The sequence below is a fragment of the Neofelis nebulosa genome, chromosome 2 (genome assembly GCF_028018385.1).
Source record: "Neofelis nebulosa isolate mNeoNeb1 chromosome 2, mNeoNeb1.pri, whole genome shotgun sequence".
Classification (NCBI taxonomy): domain Eukaryota; kingdom Metazoa; phylum Chordata; class Mammalia; order Carnivora; family Felidae; genus Neofelis; species Neofelis nebulosa.
Genome location: NC_080783.1, coordinates 12,986,795 through 13,014,449, shown reverse-complemented (window position 1 = coordinate 13,014,449; position 27,655 = coordinate 12,986,795). Strand labels below are relative to the sequence as shown.

The following is a 27,655-nucleotide window of genomic DNA, read 5'->3' as shown; positions in this document are numbered from 1 at the left end:
GTCCGGGAGGAGGCAAGAGCCCCGAGTAAGGGCCTTTGCTCCGTTTTTATTAGGATCAGAAGACTTATAAGCATGATGGACGTGCACAAGGAAACAATGAAACCATGAACATTAACTCACGGGCATGGGGAAAAGGGGGTTTTGGAGATATGTGGTGTTAGGGGTTTGCGTCAATACAAAACAAGATTCTGGTGCTGGGCGAAGGTTGTTTTCAGCAGACATGGGGCACCACATCTGTTTACCTAAACTGGCCTAGGGGACAAGAGAGACAGAGCATGCTACCTCAGGGTCAACAAGGCACCTGTCTTTTGCTAATGAGCTCACCTCTGGGCAATTTTGTCCACTGAGGTCCATAGCCCTATTTACCTGTTTGCCTAATTTGGTCCTTCCTTCCTGTGAAAGCTGCTTTCTGCTATTGTACTAAGTTGGGGGTGGGGGGCATTTCTGCCCTGAATACCTAATCTTGTTTACCTCATCTTGAATATTTTCATCTTGAGATTCCCTATTCCTGTACCTTTGTCCTATACTGGGGACCTTTGTCCCACTTGTCCTATACTGGACCTTTGGCCTATACTGGGGAACTTTGCCCCGTTTACCTATTTTATTTACCCAATCTTGTTTACCCAAACTTGGATGTGTACATCCTATGGCTTTCTAATTATTTATGCTTTGTTAACCCATCGGTGTAGGCTCAGGGAATTCCTAAGCTTGTTCCCCACGGGTGGGTAGAGTTCACATGAGGTTTCCAGTGAGGCCAGACTTCATACTTTATGGTTCGAAATCCCCAAATAGGAACTCTGCCCTTCAAGGGAAAAAGAGACTCCCTCATGATGACCAGTATGGCCTGAAGACTTAAAAAGCCATCTTGTAGATTCTGCTCTAGAGAACAGTTCTGGGCCTTTTCGTGACCCATTGCAGGGAAACATTTTCCACCACCATTCATGAGTCAGTCCTTCACATCCAAGAAGAGTCCTGTGCACACAAGTTCGGGGAAGCAAGAACACACATAGTTTTGGTTTCATTGAAAGAAAACAAAGAAATGTGCCAATTCTCGCACGCCACATTTGTAGAGTAAAATTTATGCATAAAATATAAGATAGTGATTGAGCACTGTGATTTGGCCATCCAGTAGATCTGGATTTGAATTTTAAATCTGTTTTTTCTTTGTTTTTTTTTTTGTATTAGTGATAGCATGGGGTACATCCCATCATCTCACTGAGCTTCATCATAAGGGATAGACAGTAATAGTATCTAACTCAGAGATGCTGTTGAGAATTAAAGGTGAGAATTAAGTGAGATAATGTGTTAACACACTTAGTATGGTGTTTGGAGCACTACAGACATTAAGTAAATACTAGTTATCACTATGACTCCAGATACCTTTCCAGATATCTTTACAAGAGAGCGCAGAGAAACCCTGGTATGGGGCAATGCAAGAAAGTTTCTATAAGTGGTGGCATTTGAGCTGGGCCTTGAACTGAGACAAATTTAAACAGAGACGGAAGCAAGAGAAGTGCAGCCAGAGGGATCTTGGGTTGTTTTGTTGGGGACAGTGAGAGCTCCAGTTCCAACCTGACCACTGAACCCAGACTGTGGTTACTAAGACATTAGCCACTCTAATTCATATTCTAATCATGTCTTTGAAGAATAGGAAGATTACAAAGATGTTAGGGTGTTAACCAAAGGCCTAAGATTGGATATCCACCAAGGAGATCTAGGTGAATGGGAGCCATTTAATACAAGCAACAGAAAACCAGGGTTCAGCAAAGGGAATGATGATTGAATTCCAGAGTGTAGTCTTTGAATACCGAATTTTTACCAGTTGAATTTTTTAAGCTTATTTATCTATTTTGAGAGAGAGAGACAGTGAGCATGCACACGCACAAGCGCACACACGAGCAGGGGCGGGGCAGAGAGGGAGAGAGAGAATCCCAAGCGGGCTCCACACTGTTCATGAGGCTAGAACTCAAGAACCATGAGATCGTGACAGGAGCCGAAACCAAGAGTCTGACACTTGACTAACTGAGCCACCCAGGAGCCCCTTTACCAGTTGATTTTTAAGAAAGATGCTTTCCTCTTGAAAATTCCAAAACCTTTTTACTGATGATGCTGGAATCACTGGCGAACTTTGCTAATAAACCTCCTGGCAGCTACAGCTCAAAAACATTCATGATCCAGCCCTTTATATCCAAGAAGAGTCCTAAGTACACAAACTGAGAGAAGTTGACCAGTGTCAAACTGGGCAGCAGGACTGGGAACTGTGGAGTAGTATTTATGACAGTAATTCCTGGCAAAACATACCAAACCTACATGGTTTTCTTCTCTCTCTTTTTTAGTTCAGGTGAACCATGCTTTGCAACAATGTTAATAAGTTAATATTTTGGTGGGAATGACTTGAGGAAATTACATTACACTGCTGTGCCCCAGTTTTTCTATCTTCATAGAAAAGATAAAGGAAATCTCACTGTGTAGGTCATTGTAAGGATTAATTTTCAAAACGCATAGAAATGCCTGGTATAAAGCTGGCTTATAATAGCTAGTAGGCCCACAGTTTATTCTGCTACCCTTCAATTTTACTTAAAAAATCTGAAAACTTTCAGGTTTTTTTTCTAGGACCAAGACTGAATGTTTCCTTGGGAAAGCAGAGCTCAATGCAAGTGTGACACAGGGTTTTCTCTAGATACACATGAGGTAACTGGCTACAGGACCACTGACAGTCCGTGCTTTTGTTTGTGGATTTTCCAACAAAGATTTTAGGTCAGTGTCATAGCCATTTTCGGGTTCCCCTGAGGCTACATTTATAAAATTCGGGGAAAGGATCAGGTGCAGGCTTTAAGACTTGGTTGCTGCATTATACAGAATCATCATAAAAATCTTAATCTCTCGCAGTGTTTCTGTTCTGCTTAGTAGCAATGAACGGGATTTAAAATCATGCTGTCGAGGATGTGCAAATCACAAGAAAATATTGATATCTCCAAATGTAAACATATCTTTTAATAAACACCTGACTTGACTTTCATTCATTCATTCATTCATTCCTTTTATATTTATTTTCTAACAAATATTTCTTCAGCATCTACCCTATACCATTGCAGGGGCGAGGTGCAGAGGTGCAAAGTGTGCAAGGCAAGGTCTGGTAGACCAGACCCACATTCCCAAAGGGTATAGTCTAACAGGGAAGACAGAAATAAAATAAAACATTCTCTTTTTTTTAAGTTTTATTATTTTTTTTTTGAGAGAATGAATGAGACAGAACGTGTGCAGACAAGTGGGGGAGGGGCAGAGAGAGGGAGACACAGAATCCGAAGTAAGCTTCACGCTCTGAGCTGTCAGCACAAAACCCAACGCGGGGCTTGAACCCACGAACTGTGAGATAATGACCTAAGCTGATGTGAGATGCTTAACCAACTGAGCCACCCAGACGCCCCTAAAATAAGAGTTTCTTATAAATGTTATGAGGGGGGAGTACTAAAGACAGTGACATGATTTATTCTCTGGTAATGCAGACAGGCTTCCTAGAGAAAGTGAGATTAAATTTGATACTGGCATGACAAATACGAGTTAGGAAGCAAGAAGGGATAGAGTGTGCCTACAGCTCACTCACTGAAGTGTGGCTGAAAAAGATTTACTTTCAGGGGGCGCCTGGGTGGCGCAGTCGGTTAAGCATCCGACTTCAGCCAGGTCACGATCTCGCGGTCCGTGAGTTCGAGCCCCGCGTCAGGCTCTGGGCTGATGGCTCGGAGCCTGGAGCCTGTTTCCGATTCTGTGTCTCCCTCTCTCTCTGCCCCTCCCCCGTTCATGCTCTGTCTCTCTCTGTCCCAAAAATAAATAAAAAACGTTTAAAAAAAAAAAAAAAAGATTTACTTTCAGAACCCAACTGGTATTAAGCATTTTAATATGGTGACATAATTCCCAAACCATATCCTTTTCTCCTTCTTCCATTTCTTCACATGATCTGGCACATTTGGGATGCGGTTATGGTCCCAATACTCTCCTTCCCTTGTATCCATGCTCTCGCAATGCACTTTTGTAGTTTCTCATCAGGAAGCAAGGTCTGTTTCTTACCCCCTTGAACCTGGGTTGGCCCCGTGTCTTCCGTTGACCAGTTGAATGAAATGGAAGGGACTGTGGGTTCATTTCTGAGCTTCAGCTTCAAGAATACTTCTATTTGCTCTTTTCTAACCCTGCCACCACCATGTAAACAAACCGGAGCTAGCCTTTTGGAGAAGGGGAGACATGGAGGAGAGCCAAGAGTCTTCGGCCTTCATGTAGCCAACCCCCAAACATGTGAGAAAACACAACATGAGATTGCAGAAATACCTCCTTGACCACAGGCACATTATTGAGCCCAGCTGGGACCAGAAGAACCACTCAACTGATTCGTGGACTCAGGAACGGAACCAAATGAGTGTTGTTTTGAGCCACTGAGTTTGGGTATAGCAGAAAATAGTTAACTGACAAAGATGTCACGGTCTGTTTGAATTTTGCTGGTTTTCCCTCAAATGGAAATGCTTTATTGTGATGATTAGAAGAGCATGCTCATTGCAAAACAAGGTCAGGGGTGCCAAAGTCAGGGGTACTTGCCTGAAGCCTCCGACTTCAGCTCAGTTCATGATTTCATGGTTCACAAGTTCAAGCCCTGCATTGGGCTCTGTGCTGATGGCTCAGAGCCGGGAGCCCACTTCGGGCTCCCTCTCTGCCCCTCTCCCACTCAGGCGCGGGCTCTCTCTCTCTCTCTCTCTCTCTCAAAAATAAATAAACATAAAAAAAAAAGAAAAACAGAAAGTCAAAGTAAAAAGTGAAAACCCACTCTCCTATCTTTTGCTTTGCCGTCCCATGTTTCAAAGCATAACTTTTAACTGTCATGGTGTCACTGTCTAGGAGCAATGTATTGAGAGGCACCACGAGTTCTCTCTCATTTTGATCATGCAACAGGAACAAAACACCAATCTGGTAGATTTCAGGCCTCCACTGTAATTTGGGCTTTTCTGCAGGATGTTGACTAACTTCCTGCTTGGCTCCCCAGCAGCCCTCAGCAGCTGTGGGCTTTAGTGTCTACGACCCTCCAGGCTGTCATTCTGTACAGTCGGCTTAGGCACCAGAACATAGTTCTCCACATCTGCTCTCCCTCTCAGTTATAATTGGGTGCATGGTTATTTCCTCTGGGAACACTGGCCAGATCTCGTTGCTAGGTTCTGCTCAGGATTTTCACACTCTAGCGTTTAACACTCTCTTCCCTAATTCTAGTAGTAAACACATAACAGAATTCTCATTTGGAGAGCCTTCGGAGGGAAATGCAAGTCAGATCCCCAATAGCCCACTTTTATTTCTCTGTGGAAAACTGTGACTTCGGCCCGCTAGAATTTGTGATCACCAGAGAAATAGTTTGGTTTGTATTTCTCCCGATGCTGGCCAGATGGCTTTGAGAAACAAACAGAAAAGGGGAACGTGGGGTGAGTTAACCATTTTAAAACAGCCAGAGTGTGTCTTTATCGGAATTGAATGTAAATAAGCAGGGTATCACCTGTGGAAAGGTAATTTAAAAATGATAGAAGGTAATTACTCTCACATAGCAAGGCAAAAAGCTAGACCATAGGAGCATAACTTGCAAAGGAAGCGATCAAAATGAATTTTGTTGTCCTTAAGTGAACTCTCATCTCTAGCCTAGGAAAATGGTTGCAGGCTAAGAGACTAGACTCTAGGTATTAGAGAAACTAGGCAGAGCAGAAAGCTGCCGGGCAAATAACTGTCCAGCCACTGATGGTGGGTTAAAAATGTGCATAAAGTGGGTTTTCCATGGACCAGATTAGGCCAGAGAGAGAAACCCTGGGGTTGGATTAGGTCATGTGATTGCCAGGAGTGGCGAGGACTCTGCAGGACGTGTCTCCAGGGGTACTACAGGATGTTCAGGGGGCAGCCAGAAGGAGATCGCCAGGTGGGAGATGGCCATTCAAGGGAGGCCTTTAGGGTACACTCGAAAGCACCCCAAGAAGAGAGTTGTTCCCTTCTTTCATCTCTGGTGTCAGTGAAGAAGACCTTCCCTACCCCCTCTCCTCAACCCCTCCCTCCTCTCTTGGCCCTTGTGAAGGCAGATATGGTGGGGACCAAGTTAGGGGCAGAGGGGCAGCCTGGAGATGAGGCAGAGAGAAAGGTCGTCTACTTGTGTGCCAGGAACAGGGCTAAATGGGCTAGGAGAGAATGTTTCCTTGAAACAAAGTTCAAAATTGTAATTAATGTAAAAAAAAAAAACACTAGACATTTAAATTATTACTCCAATACGACTTTTTTTTTGACTTGAAGAAACTGATTTTTTTTTTGTCTTTTCAAGTTTTTATTTAAATTCTAGTTAGTTAACATATAGTGCAATATTGGTTTCGGGAGTAGAATTCAGTGATTCCTTATAACACCCAGGGCTCATCACAAGTGCCCTCTTTAATGGCCATCGCCCATCTAGCCCATCCCCATCCACCTCCCTCCATCAACCCTCAGTTTGTTCTCAGTCTTTAAGAGTCTCTTATGGCTTTTTCCCTTTCTTTTTTTTCCTCCCTCCTAAATACTCATCTGTTTTGTTTCTTAAATTCCACATGTGAGTGAAATAATATGGTATTTGTCTTTCTCTGACTTATGTCACTTAGCATAATACACTCTAGCTCCATCCATGTCATTGCAAATGGCAAGATTTCATTCTTTTTGATGGCTGAGTAATATTCAATTGTGTGTGTGTGTGTGTGTGTGTGTGTGTGTGTGTGTGTGTGTGTACCACATCTTTACCAATTCACCAGTCAGTGGACATTTTGGTTCTGTTGATAATGCTGCATGTACCCCTTCAAATCTGTATTTTTTGTATCCTTTGGGCAAATACCTAGTAGTGCAATTGCTGGATTGTAGAGTACTATTTTTGGCTTTTTGAGGAACCTCTGTACTATTCTCCACAGTGGCTGCACCAGTTTGCATTCCCACCAAGAGTGCAAGAGGGTTCCCCTTTCTCCACATCCTCACTAACACCTGTTGTTTCTTGTGTTGTTAATTTTAGCCACTCTGACAGGTGTGAGGTGATATGGACAAAATTAATTATCAAAATGAAAAGGAAAGTTCTGGGAGTTGGCCTAGGCTTTATCCAAAGGACGAGAAAGAACTGCCTACTACCCCACCGCGGGTTAGAACTGGTTTGTGGGGAAAAAAGAATAACTTTGTTTTCTGATGGCATTGGAGGTCCTCTGCGTTCAATTTAACAGTGAAATATACAAGTTTAAAGAAAAAAGAACTTGATATAATTACAAAGTGTACTCTAAGATTATTGCACATCATATTTAATCCAAATTATGGAATTTAAGTTGATCACTTTTATGGATCGTCTGTGACCCATTTAAAATAATGCCTTATATTTATTTGCCATGTGTTAGCTTTTTCAATACTTTTATAAGTGCTATCTCATGTGATCTTCACAAAAACCTATACATCTCTGGCGTGGTGTTGTGATGTGATTACTTAGGTGACCAAACTGATGCTCAAGAGAAATCAAGTAAATTGCCCATTGGTATGTAGCAGATTCAAATAAAAAGATGGCTTTCAGGGGCACCTGGGTGCCTCAGATGGTTAAGCATCTGACTTCAGTTCAGGTCATGATCTCACAGTTCATGAGTTGAGCTCCCTTCTGACAGCTCAGAGCCTGCTTTGGATTCTGTGTCTCCTTCTCTCTGCCCTTCCCCTGCTCATACTCTGCCTCCTTCTCTTCCTCAAAAATAAACATTAAAAAAAAAGAGAAAGAAACATCTTTCAGGTTCCTGACCCTTAGTACAGCTCTCTTTCCATGGTTTAATTAGACTGGGTTTCCCTATTTCCACCTGCAGGCTCATAAATCCATTAATTTATTCATCCATCCATTTATTTAGCTAATTTCTTTCAATATAAAGCTATCAAGCATTGAACATATGCCAGTGGGAGAAATTGCCATTAATAACAAAAGTTAAGAATATAATTAATCTGTAACCAAAGCCAACAACCAAGGAAAATGACGCCACACTTTTTCTTGAGTGTGTCACACGGCATCCAGGAGACATGGGAACTGAGATCTCAGGTGAATTAGGGGGGAGAGCATGAGGGTATGGTGAGAGGAAGCTGAGGGCCTGACAAGGGCTAGGCCCAGCTGCCTATATGAGTGATTCCTGATCTTTAGGTCTTTAGGTCTTACCTAAAGATGACAGGAAGTCGCTTGTGGATTTTAAACTTGGGGCTTGTGTGATCAGATTTACAAAGTCAGCTAACGCATAGCACCCTAAACCAAAGGAAACAGAATTATGAAGATAAATGTGCTGCCCTAAATAACTTGCCTTGTAAATCCAAAGAAGAAACATTTTCTCTGTTGTCTCAGCTCTGAAGTTCCTCTGTCCCTGTAACAAAGTGAGGGGTGCTTACAATGGATTGTTTGGATCCATCTAAAAATTAATTCCTGAGCACCTGAACAAGCATGTCACACGTGGGTTCCCCCCCCCCCGGAAAAAACAGCAACAGTATGTGTGCTTGTTTTTCTTTGGTTTCATCGTTTACTCGTTCAGCAAATTTCTCCCAGTGAGAACACCTGTTTGAACAGCACGGTATGGGGTAATGACAGATGACCTTTGTCTCCAAGGAGCATATCTGATGGGGTTGATTTTATATAGCAAGGGGGCATTATTGCCCCCTTAATAAGACAGGATGCTGGACTTTGTTTTGCAGTAGTGTGCTGTGTTTTCTCTAAACCATTTATATTCTTTTTCCTATTTTTTTTTTCTATCAAGATGGTTGGCTAAAGTTATGGGAGCCATTTGGAATTCAAGAAATTTGATGATGCTAACTGGTATGCGTAGCTGTGTGTATAATTTTAAGCCTGGGTCTTATGTGATCCAATGTGCGAAGTCAGCTAACTACTATCATATACAATACATAAGCATATGTGTGAGTACACACACACACACACACACACACACACACACAGTCCCTTAAACTTGATTTCTACTAAACATGTACCTAGACCATGGCATTATATACTATACGGATACCCTGAAAACTGGTGGGAAAAAAATACAATTTGATAATGATTTCATTCTTGTCAGAGAAATTCTGAATTTCCAGGTACTCTCTGTGTGAGTCCCGTGGGAAAAAAATAGTTACCCAGGCAGATACAATTCAGATAACACACAAGGTAGCTCCACCTCCTTGCCTCTCAGTAGATGAATCCTCTTTGAGAACCACAATGACAATACACTGGCTTGAGTGTTGACCTGAGTGCCAGCTCCTTCTGCCTTTCCCTGCAGGGAGCATGGTTCCACCCTGTGCCCTCTCTCCGAGGACTCCTCCTGACATTACTCCCCAGTTGCCCGTGGTTGGCTTGCTTTGCAAAAGCCCTGTGGGTATGCTGCACCAGCAGTATTCACAAAGAATGCCCCGTTTCTGAGAAAAGCCATAGGAGACACGACAAAGAAGAAGGTTCCTTCTGACTTATGCTGGGCGTTTACAGAGACTAGTTCTGGAAGCTTTGTAAGCCTAGCAGAGTATGTATGAAATAATAGTGGCACTCCCACCTACTGTCCAAAACAGGCACTGCATTTTCCCCTCAATTTTTTTTAAATGTTAAAATTCAGTCCAAGTCTGGTCAATGTATTTTTTGCCTTTTTGCTGGCAACTTGGGGAAAGTGAAAGAAAGGAAGACTATGCTTTTAACGTACTAATGAGACATGTGCAAACAACTCGTCTTTTACCCTGGCTTCATTCTTTAATATATGGTTTAAAATAATTCATTCGATAAATAATTCATGAGTCCTGATCAAGGGTCAGTTATGTTACTCAGGGGAAATGTATGGGGGAATGAGACAGACGTGGCTCCTGTCTTCACAGAGCACATGATCTAGTATATGAGGGAAGGGAAAGAAGGGGGTGGGGTGGGGGGGACAAATGCACCAAGCAGAGCGGAAAGGCGTGATTAAAATCATAGAGGAAGAGAAGACGTGGGGCTTTAGGAGAACCTGACGGGGCGTGGCAGGGGTGAGGCTGCAGATGAGACTGGTTATATAAACTGAGTCGAGTGTACCGTTGTGAGGAGGCGGTTTAGATCTCCTTATAGTATAAGCAGAGGAGCCGAATGGTCAGATTGGCCTTGAAAGAATACAAATAGCCAACATTTCTTGACATCTATGCAGGTTGCGTGGGTAAAATCTCCGATTATTCTCTTATTTCTTGCAAGAACTTCATAAAGTGGATACATTTATTTCTTCCCATCTTACCTGCGGACAAACTGAAGCTTAAAGAAGTCAAGCAAATGGTCCACGATGGTCCTCTGCTAAGTGACGAGAGCTTAGCGGCCCTGACTCGAGAGCTCCGGCAAAAATCAGAAGGCAGCCCTCATTGACTGACTTGTGTCACATGTCCTCCCCTGAGCCAATCAGTGAGTCTGAGGGGATGGAATAATTGATTGGACGGACCTGTGTCACGTGGTCACTTCTGGGGCTGGAATCGTGGCGCCTCCTTGCACAGAGCTGTAAGGTCTGAATGTGTTGGTTATGTTGTTCTCCAAAGGAAATTCAAACTGTTCTTCCAGCAAAATAAGAGCAGGTGGATTCTGGACAGGTGAAAATGAATGACAGACTACCCTTACCTCGCTTAAATTTAATTTTAAAGCATTTTTTTTTTAAATCACGTTTAACCATTTGCTACCAAAACTGTTACCAACAGCTTTAGAAGAATTTTAGCAAATCACAAACTTGAGTTAGACATAATCCTAACAACATTACGAAAAGAAAACACAAACAGATCAGAAAGGAGGAGTAAAAGCCGTGACCTTAGTAAACGAAGCTTAGGATCCATCAAGAGCACTTTTGAGGGCATTTCAGTTATTCCAACAGATTTCATTTATGAACGTCAAAGAATCAATGAATGAACCTTGGAGGTTGCTTCTTATTATAAATGATAAAAGTGCCCTGAGAATTTGCATGGCTTCCCTCAGGTCTCGGAGGCAGGCAACACCTTTTCTTGGACATTGTCACAGAGACTTTCTTAGGATAGCATTTCAAAACTGGTTGTTTTCCCAATCCCCTAAAGTTTTCAAAGGTTTTCCTTTGTGCTTCAACGTGGTATTTTCCTTTGTTTCAATCTGTGTTTTTTAAGTACTCCAATGACATATTAATTATATAAAAAAGTTACCTTTTTAAGGGAACTCTTTGGGGACTCAGAGTCTATATAAAGTGACTATTCTCAAAATCTTCAGTCTCAGGACTCCATATGTTCATAAAACTTACTGAGAATCCCAAAGGGTTCTCCTGGATCTGGAAGTTAAGTCTAACATATGGGTTAAGTATGACAATATTTATCATATGAGAAATTAAAATTGAAAATTAAAATTATTCATTAAAAATAAATCCATCATATGTTAGCATAACCATTTTTATGAAAGAAAAACTATATTCCTAAACTATAACAAATGGTGAAGAGATTGAAATTGTTTTATGTGTTTGTAAATCTCTTTACTATCTGACTTAATAGAACATAGATTCTCATAGCTGCTTTGGACTCAATCTGTTGTAATACGTTGCTTTGGTTAAAATATATGAAGGGAATCTGGCTTTGTACAGATGTGTAACTGGGGGAAAAAGGAATATTTTGATAGCCTTTTCATATAATTGTGTATATTCTTTTTCAATATCCTACCCAAACTCAACGAATAGCAGTTTTGTAAGGGTTAGTTACCTATCAATAAACTCATCATACTCTGTTGCATTAAACTCATTGGTCTACCTTGCACTTTAAATGGATCTTTTATCCACGCATGATTTATAAGATCATGCTTTTAGAAAGTATCGGTTCACAAAGTCATGCAAATCTTCCATATGTTGACACATTTCATTATAAAAATCAATACAGCACATTAATTAATATCACCACTGATCTCATAAGAAAAGTCTTTCAGTATTAGGATGCTGCCTAGCTCACAGTGGTGCAGACAAGTTTTTCAAAATTTGAATTCCTGCTTGAAAGATCAAATTTATCATTGTCAGCAAATTCTGTCAGTTGTCTTCCTTAAAGCAATAGGCTTACTTTATTCATTTTTGACAAAATATCTGTCAATTACTCAAGTCTGTGTGGCAATGAAAAATACATAATTACCACAACAGTTTGGTGCTGTTGCTTTGATGTGCTAAGGTCACGGCTGATTTATGCAGCATGGTTTTTGGACTTTGAGTGCATTTGTCAACCCAGTGGGAAAAGCAAATTACCTCTTACTTAATACTTCTTTGAAAATAGCTTTGACCTTATGTCACTACCTCCTCATAGGATCTTAGAGGCCTCCAGAAGTTCTGCTACAGAGTGAAAAGACATGGCCATTATTGGAAATCAGATTGAAGTTCCCTTCCATCGTGGACTTGACCACATATGCTTTTGGATAAGTCTTGTTCCTAGGCACACAATGCTGAACTTACGTTCATAATGGACAATGGTTCAAGGCAAAAGCATAAGGACCATGGCCATGGAAATAAAACCTACCGTAAGGACCATATAAGTTATTTTGGACCAAATTTTGTTTCAAGATGTTTGTTTTTAAATAAACCACAGGGCTCCTGGGGGCTCAGTCGGTTAAGCATCCAACTTCGGCTCAGGTCATGATCTCACAGTTTGTGGGTTCGAGCTGCACATCGGGCTCTATGCTGACAGCTCAGAGCCTGGAGACTGCTTCAGATTCTGTGTCTCCCTCTCTCTCTGCCCCTCCCCTGCTCACACACTCTCTCTCTCTCTCTGTGTCTCTCTCAAAAATGAATAAACATTAAAAAAATGTTGAAATAAACCACAAATGTCAATGGTATAAAAAAAGACGTCATTAGTATTCCATCCAGTTTTGATTTTCATTTATTAGGAATAAAGAGTTTTTACATTAATAAGGTGGGTGATACATAAAATTGAAACTTGGATTTCCTTCTTTTTATTTTGTCATTTAGAAGTGAAATATAACACATTTTAAAAATAAGTTAAAATGGGGCCCCTGGGTGGCTCAGTCGGTTGAGTCACTCAGGTCATGATCTCACAGTTTGTGGGTTCGAGCCCCGTGTCGGGCTCTGTGCTGCCAGCTCAGAGCCTGGAGCCTGCTTCCGATTCTGTGTCTCCCTCTCTCTCTGCCCCTCCCCTGTTCATGCTCTCTCTCTCTCTCTCTCTCAAAAATAAACATTAAATTTTTTTATTAAAAAGTTTAAAAAAAAAAGGTTAAATTATTTTTGTCATGTTTTCATTCCTAATACGGGTGATGAAGGGTTTTATTAAACTTTTGTTTATTTGTTTATTCTGTTTCTGATGCCATAATACAAGGTAAAATGCCTATCCCCATGGTAATATGTATTTGATCCTGATACAAATCATGATATGTCTTTTTAAATGTGTATCTTGGCAAATGGATTTTCTTTATGTTATGGTAGTAAGTATAATTAAAGAGCATATATTACTTAATTTTTAAAAGTTTATTTACTTATTTTGAGAGAAAGAGAGAGAGAGAGAGAGAAGGCATGCAAGTGGGGAGGGGCAGAGAGCAAGAGGGAGAGAGACAGAGAATCTCAAGCAGGCTCCACACTGTCAACATGGTGCCCAATGCAGGGCTCGACCTCACGAATAGCAAAATTGTGACCTAAGGTCGGACACTTAACCGACTGAACCGCCCAGGCACCCCAGTAGCATATATTACTTATTAAATAGGTAAAATATATTCCTTTATACACATATACTATAATTTTATTTTAATGTGAAATAAAGTATTCTTGAAGACAAGAGCACCTTTTACATGCAGCTAAAGTGATAAATACCCTAAGGGGTGTTTCAGAAATTATATATTACGTGGGGTACCTGGGTGGCTCAGTCGGTTGAGAGTCGGACTCTTGATATCGGCTCAGGTCATAATCGCACAGTCCTGGGATCCAGCCTCGTGTCAGGCTCCAAGCTGAGCAGAGCCTGCTTGAGATAGTCTCCCCCGACCCCGTCTCCCTCTCCCTCCCTTGCTCATGTGCACGCTCTCTCTCTCTTTCAAAATAAATAAATACACTTAAAAAGAAAAAGAAATTATATATTACAATAAAAGAGGCTGTCAAAAAAACAAGAACAAAAACAAAAACTGTTAATGCCACACCATGCTGTCCTGCCAGGTAAGAAACCAAGCACGCATTGCAGTATGTAGGGCATCCCTGTGTGGTAGGCAGTAGTATGATTTATATTATGTCTACATAAGAAAGTGGAAAGTGGTAAGGGGAATCTCAGCTCTTCAGATATTTAGAAGGAGCACAAGTGGGCATTCCTAACCCTACATGCATGTGATTCTCCTTCTGTCTACAATGGATCTTGTACTTCTGCAAGTCCTTCTAGAAGCCATCCTTGGCCCATACACTCTACCTGTCATGTCTCCACCTCACTTGTCTTTGGGTTTTAGATCTTCACCAGAATTCCAGTATTCCCAAGAAGAATTACCAGTTCATCCAGTATCTATAGTTTTACTCTCTGGCCCTGCAGATAACACTAGGACCTTGGTCTGTGACTATGGGATTCTTGGGACTCATCCAAAGCTATGTTAAGTCTCATTCAGAGGAAAGCTCCACGGAACGCTGGAGAGAGGAATATCTTCTCCCAGGGTAGACGTTTGCATCCTGCTGGTTTTCTTTCTCTGGTCACAAAATGATCACAACTATGATTAGGCCCATTTTCTCTTTTCAGCGCCATACTGACAATGCTGGGGCCTATGAGTTTCTCAGGGATCTACAGAAATATTGGGTATTAAAAATAAAATGGTAGCACTAAAATTCCAGAAGAAACTTCCAGGTTAACATTAATGAATGTTTAATGAAATTATACAAAGTATGGCATCAGGTTCACGGAATCAATTGTTAAATTTAGTATTAAAACAATTCTATTACAGTTACTTGGTGATCAAAAAGGATGAAATCTTACCATTCTGGATGGAGCTAGAGTGTATTCTGCTAAGCAAAATAAGTCAGTCAGAAAAAGACCAACATCATATGATTTCACACATTTGTGGAATTAAAAAAACAAACAAACAAACAAACAAACAAACAGATGAACATAGGCTAAGGGAAGGAAAAATAAGACAAAAACAGAGAGGGAAGCAAACCCTTCCCTTAAATACAGAGAACAAATTGAGGGCTGCTGGAGGGGTGTTGGGTAGCTGGGTGGGCTAAATAGGTGATGGGCATTAAGGAGGGCACTTGTTGGGACGAGGACTGGGTGTTATATGTGAGTGATGAATCACGAAATTCTACTCCTGAAACCATTATTACACTATATGTCAAGTAACTTGGATTTAAACAAAATTTAAAAATAAATAAATCAAACAATTATATTACGTTTGGGAACAATATCTAGATTTGATTGTGTCATACTTCAAAAATTCCTGAGTCCACTTGATTATTGCCTAGAAATCATAGCCAGTCATGAATGAATTGGATTATTCACAGTCCAATCATTCCTGAAGCAAAATTATAAAAATGCATGCAAATTATATACAGGACACATGACATTTAGCGTGGGACTTGAGGGCATCTATGTGTTTACTTGTGATGGGTGATGGAAGCCTTTAAACAAAGTGGTGGGAACCATGAAGGTTTTACTATAGTCCTGGTACAACTACCACTTATTACTTAAACACCACTTTATCTCAAATAACATATGTGTTATTTCCAACAAATGCCTTCCTTAGAAATGAAAGTAGAGTTTGTAATAAGCATACTTTGTTGTATTGTAAAGAGACCTCTCCGTGACTTCCGTATAGCCTTGAGCCATTGATTAGAAACTTTCAGCAACATGACTTGGGGAAATCATGATATGTTTCTGCTACTAGAGAAAAATATTGTGTATTAGGAAAAAAAAACTAAGAGGAAAGATATGTCTCAGAATTTGACTGATTTTATTTCTTTGATGCTAGATGAAAGTGTTTTCTTTGGTGAAAATGCCCTACTCTCCTGTTGCTGTGTAGATACAGAGGTTGAGAAGAGTCATTTGTCTTTGCTTTCTGAAAGCAAGGAGAACTCCAATACTCACAATAATAGCAGTGAATGCCTTAGAGATTATTTGGTAACACAACTAAGGACATGATTTTGAAGAGAACTACAATTCACCTTGAAGGGAAGATGAGAAATGATTGAGAAATGTCTATCTCCACAACAAAACAAAACAAAACGAAACGAAACAAAACAGTGATAAATTGAATCCACTAAGAATAAAAACAAAGAAATATTAAGTCACACAGTTTGCTGGGTACTTACATAATAAAAATTTTAAGATAATCATGAGTCATTACTTGGGAAACATTTCATGATAATATCTTGATAATGGTTTATTCCAAAAAGTTAAAATTGGTCTTTCTTTTCTTTTCCTTTTCTTTCCTTTCCTTTTCTTTGTTCTTTCCTTTTTCTTTTGTTTCTTCCTTCCTTCCTTCCTTCCTTCCTTCCTTCCTTCCTTCCTTCCTTCCTTCCTTCCTTCCTCTCTTTACTCCCTCCCTTCCTTCCTGCCTTCTTGGCTTCTTTTTCTATTCTTTCTTTTCCCCTCTGAGTCTCTTTCTTCCTTAATCTACTACCTTTTTCTTATTCTTTCTTCTCTTTGCACTTGATCTGCATTGAAGTTTCATATACGACATCAACTGTTACTTCTAGGATGATGATTAATAATAGAGCTTACAAAGAAAGAAGATTTTCCTTGGATGTGGGAATAACAGGTGCCTTTTAGTTCATCATTAATCTCTTAACGAAATGGAAAGAGTTTTTCTTGAGGGAGGAAATTTCTACCTTAGATCTCTTTTGAGGAACATGGCCATTGTTCTTGAGCCCCCAAAAAACCTTGGCAATTTTTACATGAACAAAATTGAGGATGAAAATGTACTGTTTTTAGTGTCATGGCTCCTAAGCTTCCCTGTTTAAGGCTCAAAGCACAGTGTATTTCCAAGGGCAGGTAAGATGGACAATTTAACTTCAATGTCATAGCCCTAAAGAATCTCTGTGAGGCTTGGTTTTAATCAGAATCTTTTCTGGGAATTTTTGATTTTTGGGGCTTCTTCAGACAATTCTTTTGGTCAAGGAACCGTGGTGGATGCTACATCATAAAGACCCCCAACATGGTCCTTTAAACTCCATAATATAATAAACTTGAAATGCATGTAAGGGCCATGTAAAACCGAAAGAAGGGCAAAGAGCCAAAATGAGTAAGATAAAGATAAACCAAAACTTCACAATTGTAATAATGTCCCTACAACATGACACCGTTAAGCAGTAATGTTATGTAGTGTGTATGTGTGTGTATTTGTCTCTGTAAGCATGTGGACATAATGGCTTTATGGTCACAATGTTAGTCTGCTGCTGCAGATAGAATCATGACCCATATGAGCCATGTTGGGATCCAATAGTTGACTCCAGTGTGACCTCACCTTAGCGCTAGCCCACAGGGTAGTCGGCTAGTAGCCTAAACTGCTGTGTGTAATGTGGATTGAGTGGTTTATACTGCAGTACCTAAGGGGGCTTCGTGAGCTCAGACATGCTCTGGACTGATGTCCAGTGGTGGTAAGACAAAGCATTTGCAGGTCACAATGAAATGGGGAGTCTGTCTGGATTTTGGTACAGCTCAGTCTGTTCCTTAGAGATATCTTTGTCTATGTTTGAAAGAGGCTGGTTAAGTCAGAATCTGAGTGGAAACCTAGCAGAAGAAATTAATCCATAGGTACACTAGATAATGTAAAAGGCCTCGAATTGTGTCACTCATCAGATAATCTCTTTAATATAAACTGGAAAAGGACCTTAAGTAAAGAAATATTATTTGCTGTCCTTTCCTAGGAAAAAATAGTGAATTTTCTGACTCCATGTGACTAAATGTGCTACCACAGCAAAGGGATACATGGAAACATTGGCCCCGTTCTAAATACACGTCAACCAGGATTGTGATAGATGCTTTACCCGTTATTTTATATAATAAAAGATAATTTGCTGAGGTATGCAAGGATTTATGCCTCCTGGGAAATGAGATTAACTTCTAAGTTACAGTGATAGTTTATGCCATCGTATGATACTGCTATATTTAAACACCTTTCAAAAGTGGTTGAGTAGACTAGAATCATCTGCATAAAAGTAAGGCAGGGAGAGTTTCCAACCTCATGCCTCCTCTGAAATGGACCCTAGAACATCACAAAGCCTTTGAATGAGAATCACTGCCTTTGTAACTGGGGAGCTAGGCCTTGAACTCAGGCCTTAAAGCATATTCTACATTACTTGCATTGCCTCCATTTGTTTTTAGGAGTTGCCTTGACCTTTCCTAGGTTAAACTGAGTGTCTTCAGTGAAAGAAAAATGCATATTAATTGAACACTTACTGCGTGGCCCACACCGACATAGATGCCCAAAGCCACAGCAGGCATTGCAAACACTGTATAAGTGCTAAGGCAGTTTCAGAAGAGAGACTCAGGATGCTCCGCAGTAGGAAGGACTTGCTGAAGTTGGTCTTCGGAAATGGGTAAGACTTAGTCTGACGGAAGTCCACACAAGGGCACACCCTGAGGTGAAGGACGGAAGCAGGATCAAATGCAGAAACTGAGAGGGGAAGACAGTTGCATGTGCTTTGGGGAGAACAGTGGAAACAGAGTGGATCTGAGCAGATCACAGGAGGCCTCTGAAAATTAGTCAAAGGGGTTTGAAGTTTTTCTCATGAAATATGGAATAATCAGAAAACTTGGAATAAGGTGGGTGGCTGCAAAGTAATTTAGGAAGCTTAGTCTAGGAAAATGGTGTCTAAGTTGGTTTTGAGCAGAGAGATTATGGGGGTCAGCAAGGAGGTTTCCAATATATACATGTGTATGTAAGTATGTGTAGAAATTGGCAGCTTTTCTGGCTAACTGTGTAACTCTGTGGAATATCTTTCAGATTAGAGATAACTCAAATATAGCCCAGACACAAGCTGGAATATACCTGGCACTCAAAAAGTTACAGCCAATATAAAAGTCTGTGACAAAAGTATTTTCTTCTCAAACGTCTTCATCTATATTAACATTGAAATTAAGATCCGATCTGTACCCTCTTGGATGAAGGGAACTCTTCCATTCCCAAATTCTAATCTCCAAAGTATCCCATCAATGGCCTGGGAAACTCATTTGAGCTTCTGAAATTGAAGAAGAGTTAGGGAAATGTTTTTATAACTTGGAAAAATACTATCATTATGAAAAATACCAAACGTCTTAGAAGATGGTTGTCAACTTGAAAGTGAATAGAGATAAATTAGAGAAGGACTACCTTTCAGCCCACGCCCCAGGTTCTAGATTTCAAGATTAGAAGAAGGAAAAAAAAAAAAAAAAAAAAAAAAAGAAGAGAGAGAGAAAGGAAGGGAGGGAGAGAGGAAATATTTTGGAGCAGGTAGAAAAGACATTTCAAGACCTCTGGACCAGAGCTGGAGGAAATGTTCATGTCACTTGCTTTTTTTTCCTGAATGGGGCGCTGTATAAAAACTAACCCCAAATGAGGTAAAATGCCTGAGGGAACCAGGCTTCTGCTTGTTCCCTTGGCTCGTTCTTTATTTCCGGGAGCTGAGTGCAAATAAAGCTCGTTTTCGAGTCAGTTGTCTTGAGACTGTCACGACCTGCCAGGTACCAGCAAGCATCTGCAGTATTCGATGCACTGAAAGAGCGCGCTGCAAAACAATACGGGAACCTGAACGCCATTGGTCGCTGCAGACCCTGCTCAGCTAATACTTTGCCTTTTCCCCTCCTTTTCACAGAAGCGAAAGTAAGCTGCAAATTAGGCCGGTCTGCGTCCACATCAGGTGTGCCCCCTCCATCAGTGACGCCTCTCAGGCAAGCCAGTGACCCGCAACAGAGCCAGGTACCATCACCGTTAGCCAATCGTGATTGACTTCGTGTGATGCAACATGCCAGGCGCTTCCACGTCTGTCTGTCCTGTGTTGCCGTAGACAACTCTTGCGTTTGCTTTTATTTTTCTATGTGTGTATGGGTGGAGGGGGTGAGTTGTGGCGGTCTGTGTTCTCATCCAGAAGGGAAAGTCTTTCTTCTCTGTGACTGGTGAAACTTCCTTTGCTGTTTGTTACCAAATCGTTTTTTTGTCTCTGGTTCCCATCATTCTGTAATATTAATGTAGTAAATTTGTACTCTATGTATTGGCTTAGTGGTTATTTTTTTTTTTAAAAGCTCTTCCTCTCTTCCATGTTTTGTGTACTTTTATACTGTCTCTGAAAATTTATCAACATTTGATAAATTTATCTACTTTGTTTCATGTAGATTTCTTTTTAAATGTTTTGTCTATAACACTTGCACAGATGTTGTCAATGAATTTGTACATATCTTTCAGCTCTTATCCTATTAGACTGTAATATTTGTGGCCGTTTTGCTTTTATTTCTATTTAGCTTGGAGCATGATTGTAAGACACTGTGGATATCGATGTCCTTATAAATATTCATACACCAACTCATCTGGGTTGAACATGGCAGCCAGTCTTCTTTCTTAGGCTATAAAGACAAATTGACCGACCAGATAATCTAGATATTTACCAAAAACTGTAGATTAATAAGGCGATCTTTAAATAAATGATTTTCCTCTCTTACACCAACAACATCAGAAATGTTCTCAGAAAGAGAATGTAAGTGTTCATGCATGGTAAATAAGATCTCTATTATCGCTTGGAGAAAAGAGACAAGAAATAAAGGCATAAACTAAAATATCATTTAATCCTTTACAGTAAGAGTATGTTGCTCTGATGTTCACTTGGGTACATGGTTGTCTCTGGGGAATAATCACGACACATAAATGTCTGTGTATAACTCACCCAATAGAAATTCAGTACATTGACTTAATTTGTGAAACTTAATTGTTGTTAGTGTTAAGTATTACGGGTGTTAAATAGGATAATGTCGTCCTGGAGTGATTTCTCTCCACTTCCCAGCTTTAATCTTTGCATTCATAAAACTCTTCTGAAATAGTAAATTATAAAACTAGTGAGGGTACCTCCATGGGAACTGTCCGTTACTGATTAGCAAATTACATATTCATCAATTATTTAAAATGTCAAGCGATTTTAAAAACATAACTAAGCAGAATAATTGCATTTTTTTTCTAGTGGGAGACATGGTGCTGTTTAGTTTTTGGTCTGGCTTAAATGTGCACAGGATTTGATTTATGAAAATATGAGTTATCTATAAACACGAGAGATGAGAGGCTTCTCTCAAGGGCATCTCAAGTGTCATTTAGATTTCTTTGTGTCTTAATTTAAAATGTTAAATGCTTTCATAACTAAATGTATCCAGCTCAAACACTTTGGGGGTAAAAAAAAAAAGAAGAAACAATAGGACAAGGAATTAATAAATAAATAATGTAATTAACCTCACTGAGATAAAATTAGTTTCTTAGTTGATTCAGAGCTATTTCAAAAAATTACATTTACTGATATTTAAAAATTTAAAAATTGAATCCAGAAAGGGGAGAAATTTAGCTGTCAGGAGATTGCATTAATATAAATGATTTTCCAAGGACATGTACCTTGCTATTACATTACCCTCAGTATCACGGGGAGGTTTTGTGTTCTTTGTTTTGTTTTGCTTTTTTCCTAATTATCTTTATAGTTGCTTCATCCTAAACCCCTTTAATTGTAAGGGTCCCTGGGTTAAAATGATAGCAGTTTCCTGGGATAAACTTCTGAAATAAAAACAAGACAGGATTTTTGTGCTTTCGCATTACCAACTCTTTATTCACCTGATGGCATACTCTTTATTCTTCAAAATATAGCAACATGAGAAAGCCCCAACCAGCAGAAATTCTGGCCCACATCCATATGGTAGATAGGCTGTCAGGGCTCTGGACTAGAAGGCTAGCCTCTGAGACTCTCTTCTGTGGCTTGTGACTGGTTGTAGTATTTGCCTGTTCTTGTACTAAAGAAGTAAATAGGGCTCAGAAGATCCTTGCTTTGCATTCCTATGACTTAGGACTAAAGTCAACGGTTACCTGTTGAGGATCTCTTCTCACCCAGTTCTCAGACTCTTGACTGAGATGTCTAAGTAACAACCCTTTGTTGTGTTGATGACACTGCCCTTTGTTCAGTAACCCAAGGCGGTGTTGACTTGTTGACTGTAAGAGTGAATATTCATACACCAACTAGGCTATGCAACACCTACCATTATCAAATAAATATTCCCCCCCCTCACTTTGGATACCAGGATTCCCAGTAATTATTTAATAACAGAATGTGTAATAAGAGATGAATCCACCTCTCGTTAGAAAATCATGGAAAACCACGTGATCTCTTTCAAACAAACAAAAGCAATCACCAATCCCTAAAATAATTCCAATGGGTGCTTATGAGCTGAGAAAGTTGGCTTTAGGATGCCTGTGCCATTTCAGCCATATTAAGGGGCATTACCGTTCCTAGAGAAGGCACTGTGCTTTCTTTCAGATTGTTCATATCTGATCCCTTTTCCATTTCTTCAGTAAAAGCTTTTGACTTGCCATTACATGTCATGGTAGGAGCTTTCTCAGAAGTACTGCAAGAAGGGGATGTGGAAGTGCCTGATACTGCTCCAGCAGAAAAATACAGAGGTGCCCACAGTGGCCCTCCAGGCCTAGGCCAATAATGACTGTCCACCCCCAAAGAATCTAGAGACAGTCCTTAACTGACTGAGCTACAGAGGAGCCTAGGGCCAACAGTGACTGCCTACCATCGGCATTTGTGTGCCAACAAAGGTCAAGATACCATTGCTTGATTTTGCAATCTTTTGGTCTCAGGTAACTACAGCAGAGGCAAGATTTGTAGAAATACATAATCTTATCTGACTGGAAGTTCAAAAGACGTAAGTTAAAATGTAAAGCTCAGGAAAGAAGTGAGTTGTAAAGCATGTAGAGTCCAATATTCTTTGAAATTCAGAGAGATGAAAACACATTACTTTCTTTGTGAATTCACTCCAGAATAAGTAGACTAGACAAGGGGCAGGAATTTTATTGCCATGAAGCCGCATATTTTGGCATTTGTCTGAATGTAGATCTTTGGAAATTAAACCGAACTTCTGTGCCTCCTATGAAAAAATGAAACTTTTTCTTTTCCTTAGTTATAAAAGCAAAACTGTCTAGTGGTCACATTGAACTTGGAGCACATGTAACTTTCTCTTTTTTCCTTATATAATAAAGTGGAAAGCCATGTGCTCAGAAGAAAGGGGGCGGCCACCTTTGTAGACAGTAGAAAGGGGAGTTCATGTCATGCCCCTGATTCGGCCGAGAACAAGCCTACCTCTGGGAATGGGACCCCCATTCCATTGGCAATCATACCATCTGTGGTCTTGCTGCAGCAGGTGATAGGACAGCCGCTAATGCTCTTGGCCACGTGAGAACCATGCTTTCTTTCAAGAAGGGTGCTGCGAGGCTGTGTCTCTAAACAGAAGTGCCAGTTTTCCTTGGAAAAATGTTCCCAAAGAACGTTTGTATTTGTGTTCCAAGGAAGGAAGGAGATGAGCACCACACCCTCCACTGTCCACACACTCACACAAATACACACATGCGGACGCGCTCGCACACGCACGTACACACGCACGTAGACACTGACATTTACATACACTTACGCTCCATGATACACGCAGACTCTCACACACTCACGTATACATATACATACTTGCTCACACTTGCACACTCAATCACTTGTGAATGTACCCACTTCACATTTGTTAGGTAACACATCCCTGTGTCAAATCAGAGAATCCCAGAGTAGTGATCACATCACATCACATCACATCACATCACATCACAGCATCACATCGCCATAACAGTGATCTAAGTGTTGAAATGAGACTTCACCTTCTCCCTGAGGCTGGCTAGTTGATCTTTCTAACCTGGATTATCTCTGATGATCCTTGATCTTGGGGAGGGGTTGGGAAAAGGCTGTCTCTACTGTCCTTTGGACATACATTTCAAAGGCTGACAGACCCAAATCTCTTTGGAAATTTCACAGTCACCTCTGAAGCCATTATCTCTTGTTCTGTGGGCCCTCTGTGCCATGACAGATGCCTCTTCACTACCTAGGACAGGCCTCACCCCGGCGTCTTTTCTGTGTCCTCACAAGCTGTTAGCCGGGCAAGCACCCCAGGTCCATTCAGCCTGCCCCTTCAGTATGATTTCTCAAACATTTATTCCTTTCAGTGCCAGTCCTCTGGACCCTTTCCAAGCTCCTAACATCCTCTTTCGATATTTGATGATCCTGCTGGGGCGTAATGAGAGCCAGCCTGGGCTGACTGCAGAGCAGAACATGTTCTCTTTCCTCATGGATGCCATAGCTACGTCTGCAAGCCAGCATCAGGCCAGCTTTTCTCTTCTAGAAAGAGCATGTTGGGGTGGCCAAAGCTTGGCACATGTCCAGCATGTGTTCTGGCCATGCCTGGATGTCAAAGTTATTTTTGAGATACCCTTATAAAAAAAGGAAATTAAATCATTCAAAGATACGGATTAGGGATCAGTATATATGATTCTGTGCCCAATTCAGGGGCATACCTCTAATGGCCAGCACACTGTGTGAGAATCATTGATCTTTGCTGACTCACAAAGTTTCTCCCTTGATAAATGTCGCTCTATATATGTCCTTGAAAAAATGTTTTTCTCACACAATCTAACACTGACCCTTTCCTTAATTTTCTACCTCCGATGCAGTGGGATGTGTTGATTGGCCCCGCAGTCTCAGTAATGCTTTGTCTTAAAGCTTTGAGAAGATCACCACTCTGTCTCAGGGTCTCTGTCAGTTCTGGGCTTTCATTTAATTTTCCAGATAGTCAGAACATCTGTACATAGAACTTGTCGGAGCCTGAAAAGCATAAGGAAGGTGAAAGACAAAGGGAGGCTGAGTATATTAACATAAATACTCAAACTAGGACGTGGGAATTCTGATTCCATCAACTCAATGCCTACCTACATCTCTGAATAATGTAACCTTAAAGGATATGTTCTAATTTAACTTCACCTTCAATACATGGGAGCAAGTAGAAAAATAGAAGAAACAAACGCTAAGAATAAAGAAGCCTTAATGATGCTTTCTCCTTAGAATTTCCATGCCACCATTAGCATGGATGTGGCTTGTTTTGCCAAGACTATACATCCTTTATTCTGGCGTTAAGCCTTATAGACCTAGAACATAGAACATATGTATTAAGAGGTTTCATCTGATCAGTTGTATATATATTTTCAAATGTTTGTTATCTAGAAGCTGAAGTCTTATGGTGGGTGGGAGGGAACAGTGTTAGGCAAGGAGGGAACAGAATATGGCCTGTGCCACCCCAACTTAACACAAGAAAGGGGTCCTTTTCCGGCATCTCTTTTTCAAATGTTGAACAAACTTTTGTTGTTGTTGTTGTTAAGACCCTGTGACTATTCCAGTTACTCTTATGAGACCTGATCCAAGAGAATGTTCTGCATTGTCTTTGTGCTTTACACAGCTGATTCGATTGTATGCTCATTATTACAGTGCATGATGGGAATGGGGGAAAGGCAGAAACAGAACACACAACCACGCAGCAAATGTTGAACTCACTTCATTAACACATAGCTTCCCACCACAGAGTTTCCTTCAGGCCATGGGATAGATTTTACAATGACCCTATTGTTTGCTTCATTCTGCATACAAATTGACTGACATGTATTTCCAAATATGTAAAAACTCAACAAGGATACTTGAAAAACCCTGCTACCTTTACAAGGCAACCATCATCACGCTGGAGAAGGGTTTACCTGTACTAAGTTAAAATTGTAAAATAAAGTGTTATGTTAACAAAGATTATGTTACAAAGAAATTATAGTTATTTGTTATAATAATGATATTTACTGAAGAGATTGGACCTAGCCCTGTGAAATGTGGAATAAATTCATATTATAATTAAAAATGTCAGTGTTTATATTGATCTCTTGCCATGCATTATGGCAAAAGTGCATTACAATAATGCAGGTGTCCAAAAGCAAAAACAAACAAACAAAAAGCATTATCTTATGTGTGCTCTCAATAATCCTGTCTGATTGCTTTATATAAATATTAGGCTTTAGTACCCTATAAGACTCTCTACAATTGTTTTCATGTTTAAAGAAAAAAAACCCAAAATTTTGTTGTTACTTTTAAGTAATAGACAAGTCCAGTAATATGTTTAATGAAATATTGGCATTATTTGGTTTCCACTTTTATACAAAGAATTCAAGGAGCAGGGACTCCGATTGCTTTTCACAACACACTACAGTATAGCTGAGAAATCTGACCTGTTATTCAGGCATCATCCTGTGTTAACTTTTGTATATTTCAGGCGGCGAAATATTTAGAAATCATCTTTTAAAGAGCAGTATTCTCATGAGCGGTCTCGCAGTCACTCCATTATTGAATAGGATGAACTGAAACAAATGTATCCCCGTGCCCTTCTGCCAACCCCCGCCCCCCACACATATAATCTTGCCATTTATTCCTTTAGAATAGGAGGCAGAGTGTACCAAATGAGGACGTTCTAGAAGAAGTCAGGAACCAACTGACACAGAGAGGTGGGGATGGGGACAAAGGGACTGTGAGACTGTACACCCTCTGACTGCCGCAGTCCCTGATATGTGTGTGTGTATCCTCAGCATCAGAGTTGATAACCCCACCCACCAGAGCTGCAGGTAAAAGTGTGAAGTAGCTAAAGTCTATAGCCAGCATCCTTGAACTCGTGGAAAAGACCAAACATTCATTGTTTGGATTTCTTCAGTGAGGTTTAGCATGACGAAAGCCATGTGCCGCTTATTGCCATCTCTGATGTGTTTATTGTATTCCAAAACTGTTCTGAGAGCTTCCCCACATCACCGCAGGCAAGCTCTCAACAGTTCAACCAGTGGGTACCATTGCCATCCCACATTACAACCGAGGTACTCAAGTACCTTGTCCAAGTTTCGGACCTGTTAGATGTCAGTCTGTGATCTTAGCTACTCAGCTGAATGAAAACCTGAGCTTTTGAGGTGGATTCGATTAGATTATGACTATTAGACTCTTGAATCCACCAATTAGCGGCTTGTGACATTGAATACATTGTTCAACTTTTCGGAGTCTGTTTTCTTATCTGTAAAATGGGTGCGGTGTTACCTGCCTGGCATAGCTGATGTTGTTGTTGTTGTTGAGGCTTAATGAGATAGCATATGTAGGGAAAGTCTTGGATAGACAGACACAAACTGCTAGAAAAATACTCATTCTTTCTCTTTTCCCGTATAACTTTTCCTTCTTCCGAAGAGTCAACTTTCCTGCTTGCTAGAAAATTCTAAGTGGGAGAGTCATTCTAATCCATGGGATTCCGAAGGGGATGGGCACGGAGGGAATGGTTGCATCCACCCTGTGGACCTTGTGGTCCACCCCTGTGGACCTTGCACAGAACTGCTAGTTCGTGATAATAAAAAAGGCAGACAGACCCTTAGTCAGTTTTATTACTGATTTTAAATTCTCTGGACAGTGCATCTGTCTCCCTCTTGCCAAGCTTCTGAGCTGAATTGGTTTTTCCCACCCCCTCTTTGTTGTACTTGATATGACTGGATTCATTGTTCCTTTTCCAAATAGGAAATTAGGTACTCGGTGATTCACTACATAACAGGAGTCCGCATTGGGCATTTCTTCCTACCTTATCAGTCTCATGTGTG

At 40.5% G+C, this 27,655-nt stretch overlaps 1 protein-coding gene across 7 annotated transcripts in view; it reads left to right on the top strand.

The window, feature by feature from the left end:
- Nucleotides 1-27,655, top strand: part of NYAP2 (neuronal tyrosine-phosphorylated phosphoinositide-3-kinase adaptor 2) — a 267,223-nt gene that overhangs the window by 200,850 nt on the left and 38,718 nt on the right. For 6 of the 7 annotated variants that reach the window (XM_058702952.1, XM_058702945.1, XM_058703000.1 and 3 more), the window contains one exon: nt 19,761-19,864. In XM_058702952.1, coding sequence (XP_058558935.1) covers nt 19,761-19,864 — 104 coding nt within the window. Of the gene's footprint in view, nt 1-19,760; nt 19,865-20,403; nt 20,601-27,655 lie in introns of those variants that run through there. The other variant, XM_058702991.1, reaches the window with a different exon arrangement.